This window comes from Gymnoscopelus microlampas (assembly GCF_963454915.1).
Source record: "Gymnoscopelus microlampas genome assembly, chromosome: 5".
Taxonomy (NCBI): Eukaryota; Metazoa; Chordata; class Actinopteri; order Myctophiformes; family Myctophidae; genus Gymnoscopelus; species Gymnoscopelus microlampas.
This window is the reverse complement of record NC_139942.1, coordinates 2705246-2713786: the sequence shown is the minus strand read 5'-3', so window position 1 is coordinate 2713786 and position 8541 is coordinate 2705246. Positions and strand designations below refer to the sequence as shown.

Below are 8541 nucleotides of genomic sequence, written 5' to 3'. Positions count from 1 at the left end.
GTCGCACATTTTCCACTTTACACGTTTTTTACCCCTTTCTGCACATCGTATCCAGAAAATAAAGGTTTTCTGAAATGCTCTCAGATGTTTGACATTTTAACGTAGAATAAAATCTATCCAACGAGTTGAAAAAAACGTTTAAATCGCTTCTCTCCTGAGCCGGTTCCATGATATTATGCATTAGAAGATGCAATTCAACATTTGACCAGTAGGGGAATCAGTAATGTTATCTCTACGGGCGCAACTCTTGCGAAATGTCTTAAAAACATGTAACCGGATGAGGAGTCGAATTAAATACTTTTTTCAACTCGTTGGATAGCTTTTATTGTGCGCTAGAACTTAAAACATCTGAGAGCATTTCAGAAAAGCTTTACTTTTTGGATACGATGTGCAGAAAGGGGTAAGAAACGTGTAAAGTGGAAAATGTGCGACAATGTCCTGCTAAAACGGCACCGACAAACGAGGAACCTCATCTCTGAGCTATACAGCGGTGGGAGAGGTTGCGTAGGGGCTAGTATGAGCCAAGAATTTCCATATCGGTGCATCCCTAATTGTCACGTGCACGTATTTCTACGGGCCAGGGGGGGCGGAGCCTATCAGTAGGGAGTGTCGGTCGGGAGGAGTATGGGACAAAGGCGCTCGACATCCTCCCGTTGGGGGCTCCTCACGTGGAAATGTGTGGGGAGGAGATAATTGGCGTAATGACTAACTTGGGGAGAAAAAGGGGTAAAAAAAAAAACGGTGAAAATAGTACATCTACAAGCTCACAGGATCGGCTATATTCACTCCTTTTGTGCGACCGAAGTAGGGCATTAATTTACGAAAACAAAAAAAACGATTGAAACATAGAGATACAAGTTTTTTCTACCCGACAACAACCATATCCATTCCCTCCTGTGGCTGCTTGTTATTTGTGTTCCTGCTCCGTGATGTATTTTCTGGGAGTGCAGAATCGATGCTATGCATTAACCCATTAAGACCGGGAACACATCCATGTCATTTTAAGATGTCTTTGACTATTAAAAAAAAAAATAGCAGATATACAAGCTCATAGCGTGGCACTCGAGCTTGTAGATCTGCTATTTTTGAATAGCCAAAGACATCTTAAAGTGACACACAGATGCGTTCCCGGTCTCAATAGGTTAAGCTGTGTTGATGTATACGTTTTTTCTGGACGTATCGGATTTACAAAGTTAGCTCAGCGCCGTCTGAGCAATTATCCTCACAGCCTGTGATGGATAGATTATATATGGTGGAAAACCTTGTATGTCTACAGCTGATACTTTTCAGGTTCTTGTGAGAGAGAGAGAGAGAGCGATATGGACTATTTACGTGTGTGTTCATACAAGTGTCATGAGCAACCTCGGAAAACCGACACAATTTTGTGGAGTGTCGACCCACACACACGTATAACATATGTGTGTGTGGGGGAATCGATATTATGTATTTACACACACATGCACACACATGCGCGTGCACGCACACACACACACACACACACACACACACACACACACACACACACACACACACACACACACACACACAAACAAACACGGATATAAATCTGTGTGGGTGGGAATTGATGTTATGTATTTACACGCACGCACACGCGCGCGCACACACACACACACACACACACACACACACACACACACACACACACACACACACACACACACACACACACACACACACACACACACACACACACACACACACACACACACACACACACACACGTGTACAGCATGCTCACTCAGTGTGTGTGTTATTCATGTTTAGCCTGCATGGCGACTGGTCGATGGCAGTGTTGCCATGTCTGCTTGTTATAAGTAGACTGAAAGAACGAGCCCAATCGATGGTCTTGAAGGGCGGAGCCAAACCCAGGCGCTGGATTCCAGCGCCTGGGTTTGGAGCACTCTGATCGGTTAGGAGATAACAAGGTCCTAAGACCAGCGTTCCTGCAAGGTTCTCCCAGGCTTTTTTTCTTTTGAAACAAAAAAAAGGCATGGGTTTCCGAGGCTAGTTATAAGTGACTCTGGGCTTCACTTGTAAATATGGGTAGTTGCTGTTTTTCCCTTTTTTTTTTAGCTTGTTTTTAAAGTGTAGTTAAGGACCCCCCAAATTCATATGTATCTGTCCACGGACCCCCCCCCCCCGCCCTCATTTGAAAATAGTTTGTGCCAGGGGACCCCCCCTACCAGATTTGAGTTTGTGTTCTATTTTTTCACGATCTCTTTGAAAATAGCAGATCTACAAGCTCACAACTCGAGGGAGGGAGGGGTGTATAGTGGGTTGTGAGGGGGTGTGTTGGGGGGGGGGGGGGGTACAGAGGTCACTACAGAGGTTGTGGTATTGAGCTGTGTTTCCGTTTTAACGCTAATTGTTTGATTACACCCCCAGGACCTCTGTCTGCATGCAAGGTGTGTGTGTGTGTGTGTGTGTGTGTGTGTGCATATATATATATGTGTGTGTGTGTGTGTGTGTGTGTGTGTGTGTGTGTGTGTAGTGCAGATGAAACGTGCCGAGAGAGAGCAGATGAAAAGGTTAGGAGAAAGCTAGAAGGGAGAGAGAAAAGGAGAGGAGAGGGGGATAAGTGAGGGCTTCAGTTACGGATGGGAGGATGAAATGGAGGAGAGGTGAGGAGGTGTGGAGTCATCCTATATACGCTTTGTGTGTGTGTTCATACAAGTGGCACGAGCAGCCTCGGAAAACTGAAAAACACACACATACACACACACACACACACACACACACACGTATAACGTGTGTGTGTGTGTGTGGGAATCGATTTTATGTATTTACATGCACGTGCACAGACACACACACACACACACACACACACACACACACACACACACACACACACACACACACACACACACACACACACACAGACACACACGTATAACATATGTGTGTGTTGGTGGGAATCGATATTGTGTATTTACACACACACACACACACACACACACACACACACACACACACACACACACACACACACACACACACGTGTCAGCATGCACTGAGCGTGTGTGTAATTGGTAATTCATGTTTAGCCTGCATGGCGACCGGTTGATGGCAGTGTTGCCATGTCTGCTTGTTATAAGTGACTTTGGCATTGTGACACGTTGTGAGCTTGTAGATCTGCTACATTCAAAAGACTTTTACACATTTTAGACGGGAAATTCTGCATAACTAGTACTCTTACTTTTGGTACTTTAAGTATATGTCGACGCCAATACTTTTGTAATTTTACTCAAGTACAATTTGATTACCTGACTTCAATTTGTAACAGAGTAGTTCTGCATTGCAGTATTGATACTTTTACTTAAAGGACGACTTCACCGCTTTTCAACCTATCTTCATATAATTGGTCCTCACTAATACTCATGATAAAATAGTACCATTTTTGTCTACTCGGTCTGTGTCTCAGACGAGGGCTGTGGACAGTTCAGAGTCCCGTCTACCAGTGACATCATCAATGGGGAATCCAAGCTAATAGAAACTGCAGGCTTTCTATTCCTGGAAAGTTGCAATGCAATAAAAGAAGCCATTGTTCTCGTGTTAATAAAAATCTAAATAAAAAATGTGAAATCTTGTTGGAAAAAAAAATCATGCCTAACGATGATGTCACTGGTAGACAGGTTTCTGGACTGTCCACAGCCCTCCTATGAGACACAGGCCGAGTAGAAAAAAATGGTACCATTTTATCATGAGTATTAGTGAGGACCAATTATATGAAGATAAGTTGAAAAGCGGTGAAGTCGTCCTTTAAGTAAACAATTTGAGTGCTTTTTCCACCTCTCTCTCTCTCTCTCTCTCTCTCTCTCTCTCTCTCTCTCTCTCTCTCTCTCTCTCTCTCTCTCTGTCTAACTCTCTCTCTCGTTCACTCTCATCTCAGCATCCCATATTCAGTCAGATTATTTTTTGAATCCATCAGAAACCTGGTAGCTGTCTCAGCAGTAGAGTGCATGTGTGCGTGTACATGTGTGTGTATATGTGTGTGCACGTGTGTGTGTGTGTGTGTGTGTGTGTGTGTGTGTGTGTGTGTGTGTGTGTGTGTGTGTGTGTGTGTGTGTGTGTGTGTGTGTGTGTGTGTGTGTGTGCGTGTGTGTCATTCAGACACATCATAGATGCAGTGTCACAGTACTCCTCATAGCAGCTGTCATGTCACAGTGTCTCCAGTCCTCCCCTGTCACTCCACTGTCACAGCTAATCTCCTACACTGTAGTAGATTAGCTGTGACATCTGCCAATTCACTGTTTTTGAGCTACTTTCAACACGGTGTCCCTATTTCGGGCGTGTTATTATAGGTGGAAAGTTTCACACAGTTTCAAAAAAAGTTGCCAATCTGCAAACTCACAACAACCTACAGTAACGCATTAAAACCAGGGATGCATCTGTCAACTTAGATTTTAGATCTGCCATACAGCGTCATGACGTTGAGAAAGAGAGAGCGTCGAGCGAGAGACCGCTGTTACTGGTCGAGCGAGCATGGGTTTCAGCTAGAGAGAAACCGTCACTTTGGAATGGAGCGCTCGAGGATAAATTGTCATTTTGTATCTTCATTGTACAGAGAGAGAGAGAGGCAGAAAAATACTTATATCCATAAATGACTTCATCTATAACTACTACATTACCCAAAATGCATTTGGTGTCAGGTCACCTGACATGCCTGTCAGATAGAGCAAAATTAGGCTTTCTCTGTTTCTCTAATTACAATCACAGGCTGCGGCGATGCGTTTTTTTCTCTCAATCGAACCCAGTTCGATGTGTGCGTCTTTTCGCATGCGGTAAAAACTGATTGACTAATCGCACCCTGTCTGCAAAGGCCTTTAGTGTGTGAATCCGTGTGGGTTATTTTTAGACCTTTGTCGTCCCGTTGTTTTATGACTTCTAACACCCAGTTAGTGCCCTGCATTTACCTGACACGAACACACATGCACACACACACACACGATGTTCATTGCTCTACACCGTGTGTGTGTGTGTGTGTGTGTGTGTGTGTGTGTGTGTGTGTGTGTGTGTGTGTGTGTGTGTGTGTGTGTGTGTGTGTGTGTGTGTGTGTGTGTGTGTGTGTGTGTGTGTGTGTGTGTGTGTGTGTGTGTGTGTGTGTGTGTGTGTGATATGGAAGTAACATAACTGGCAAACACAGCAAGCCGGAAATGCTTTGTGCATAGAACAGCCATTCCATCTCTGTCGGGCAGAAACCTCATATCTCCACGTTCTAAAGTTGCGTTTTTTGTCGTAAATGAACGCCCTACTTGGTCATACCACAGCGTCACACAAAAGCATCAAAAGTAGCAGACCTACAAGCTCTAAACGCGGCGCGAAGCGACGCGTTTAGAGCTTGTAGGTCTGCTGCTTTTGATGCTTTTGAATTTGAATCCTGAAAAGTAACGGTTTTGGACTCATGAGGTTTCCATCTCTGACAGAGACGATTTGATGCTGCAATATGCCTGCTAATGTGCTTTCCTGTGTGTGTGTGTGTGTGTGTGTGTGTGTGTGTGTGTGTGTGTGTGTGTGTGTGTGTGTGTGTGTGTGTGTGTGTGTGTGTGTGTGTGTGTGTGTGTGTGTGTGTGTGTGTGTGTGTGTCACGCACGCACGCACACACACACGGATGTGCACATTGTTCACACATTTGTTTAGCGTGGGTGTTACTGTATAGCCGCTGTCTGTGCAATGCAAGCGTAATTGCGCGCCTCTGTTTTTGTTACAGCATGTTTGCTTGTGTGTGTGTGTGCGTGCGTGCAAATAAAAATGGCAAAATAAATGGCATTCAGAACATCCACCGGCCTATAATGACGATGTCCTTGCGAGTATAGTAATACAAAGGCGCGCGTGTGTGTGTGTGTGTGTGTGTGTGTGTTTTTTTTATTTATTTAACCTTTATTTCACCAGAGAAATCACATTGAGACTAGTGTCTCTTTTACAAGTGTGCCCTGGCCAAGAGAAGAGGCAAATAAAATGTTACACAGCTCTGCCAGTAACGACAATACAGGACATAACAAAACAAAGACAAACATGACATCCGTAATACCAAAGACCTACTACCAATAGCACCAATACAGACTATTTAAAATACTAATAACAACAATACATCATAAAACTAATAAACTAATATAAGACTAAGATCACAGCAATTGCTACTTGTCAAAGCAGGAGCAATGGTTGGAGAATGTGCCCATGGCAATCCTCTTAAAAGACACTAGAGGGATCAATGAAGCCAATTTTAATCTGGTCTGTAGATCGTTCCATGACCAAGGCCCAAAAAACGCAAGTTTTTTTTTCCCTGCCTCAGATTTAGTAGTGGGTACGACATAGCGCATCCAGGCATTCGATCTGAGGTTAAGCGAATATGTGTGTGTGTGTGTGTGTGTGTGTGTGTGTGTGTGTGTGTGTGTGTGTGTGTGTGTGTGTGTGTGTGTGTGTGTGTGTGTGTGTGTGTGTGTGTGTGTGTGTGTGTGTGTGTGTGTGTGTGTGTGTGTGTGCGTGTGTGTGTGTGGGCGTTTGCGTGCTGTGGAGTTTAACCTTGAGCTCAGCGGTAGCAGCAGGTTCAGAGACAGATGAACAGCAGGTACAGTCAGCCTCTCTCGTGTGTCAACAGCTCACACACACACACACACACACACACACACACACACACACACACACAATCTTACACACAATCTTTTTTTTTTGCATTACGTCAACATAAGAACATTCATTTTTTATTGCCTTTTTCAACCATGAGCCGAAAGAAATAGAAGATCTACAAGCTCAGAGACACAATATAGAGCTTTTGACAACAACACAATATCACTTCCTGTACCCTACTTTTACATTGTGAATGTCCGCACTGCTTGTTTGTACTTACATGTCCCTAGGGATACTTTATGAACATTTAGTCGACGATGAAATCCAAGCACGTTGCAGAGTCAAATACATAGTGGCTTTGTATTGATCAGAGACTGGAAAGTGCAACAGTCATCAAGACCGCTCATTAGATGTGAAATACCTCCATCAGCAAAGACTTCAAGACCAGCAAACATTACATTCTATGCATCACAGATGTGAGGAAAGCTTTGTATCTAACAGACTCCTGATGTCTTTGGCCTTATTCCTGTGCCCTGGGGTTCAGTAGTAGACAAAGTACTCAACTCCAGTAAAGATACTCCTGGTCAAATATAAGTGAAAGTTGCTCTGTCATTTTTTTTTACTGGAGTACGTTTCTGTCTGTCTGTCTGTCTGTCTCTCTCTCGCGCTCTCGCTCTCTCTCTCTCTGCAATATTTAAGGGTGTACACCGGCTGCACAGGGGCGAGGGAAGAGCTACATTACAGTTCTCTCTCTCTCTCTCTCTCTCTCTCTCTCTCTCTCTCTCTCTCTCTCTCTCTCTCTCTCTCTCTCTCTCTCTCTCTCTCTCTCTCTCTCTCTCTCTCTCTCTCTCTCTCTCTCTCTCTCTCTCTCTCTCGGCATCACTCCTTCAAGCGCCAAGTATTGAACATGTACTGAAGCATAATTGCATTCAAGACTACACACACACACACACTGTATATCGCACATATCGTTTTCATGTCAAGGACCCGCATCTGACCCCTAACTGTAAATGTGTTGTGCCAGGGGACCCCTTTACAAGATTTGTGTTGTTAAAAGATCGTTTGAGATTCTCTGAAATTAGCCCAAGTTGTGAGCTTGTAGATCGGCAGATTTTCAATTATCCCCTGACCCCACTTTGAGCACTGCTGTTATAAGGAAGTCGTTCTCAACCTGTGTATCGGGACCCCCTTGTTAGAGGGGACTGGAATATTTCTGTTGCAGAGGTTATCTGCTATCACCTATAACCAATGGTGTAAAGTAACTAAGTACATTTACTCAAGTACTGTACTTAAGTACAATAAATCTCACAATGCGTTGCATCGCACCGCATTTTGAGATTGTAGATCTGCTATTTTCAAAAGATTTTCAAAAGAACTTGGGTCATTCTGCATTCTGCAAGTCAATTTTGAATTCCAGACTTTTATTTGTAACTTCTACATTGCAGTATTGATACTTTTACTTAAAGACGGGGTGCCGTGATTTTCAGTGATTTTTCGATGATAATGAGGGGGAGGGTATATTTTTACTATGTCACTAAAGCGCTGTTTTTCCATTGGCACGTTTGACCCTCAAGGTTTCAGCCTCCTGGTAGAAACTCAAAATAGTCAGAGAAGACATAAAACACCATAAAAACACCGCCTTAGGGGGCTTAATGAAGTTCTGTCAACCTCATAGACACATGAAAAACAGAAAAATAGCAAAACCATGGCACCACCTCTTTAAGTATAAAATGTGAGCACTTTTTCCACCACTGTCTGGTATCACCTAATAACACTCTCTCTCTCTCTCTCTCTCTCTCTCTGTGTGTCTCTCTCTCCAGCGGAGCCTCTACCCCTCATGGACCTGTGTAGGCGCGCCGCCCGCGTGGCGTTGGGTCGGGAGCGCCTCCAGGAGATCCAGCGTCTGCCTCTGCCCCAGTCCCTCAAGAACTACCTGCAGTACCAATGACCCTGATG

The 8541-nt window shown here is 44.1% G+C and overlaps 1 protein-coding gene across 2 annotated transcripts in view; it reads left to right on the top strand.

The window, feature by feature from the left end:
* LOC311046131 (SPRY domain-containing SOCS box protein 4-like) overlaps window positions 1-8541 on the top strand; it is a gene marked incomplete at its 5' end in the record, with an annotated part of 35959 nt that extends 27418 nt beyond the window's left edge. For both annotated transcript variants that reach the window (XM_084058281.1, XM_084058280.1), the window contains one exon: window positions 8406-8541. In XM_084058281.1, the coding sequence (XP_083914407.1) occupies window positions 8406-8533 (128 nt within the window). In that variant the 3' untranslated portion in view covers window positions 8534-8541. The remainder of the gene's footprint in view (window positions 1-8405) is intronic.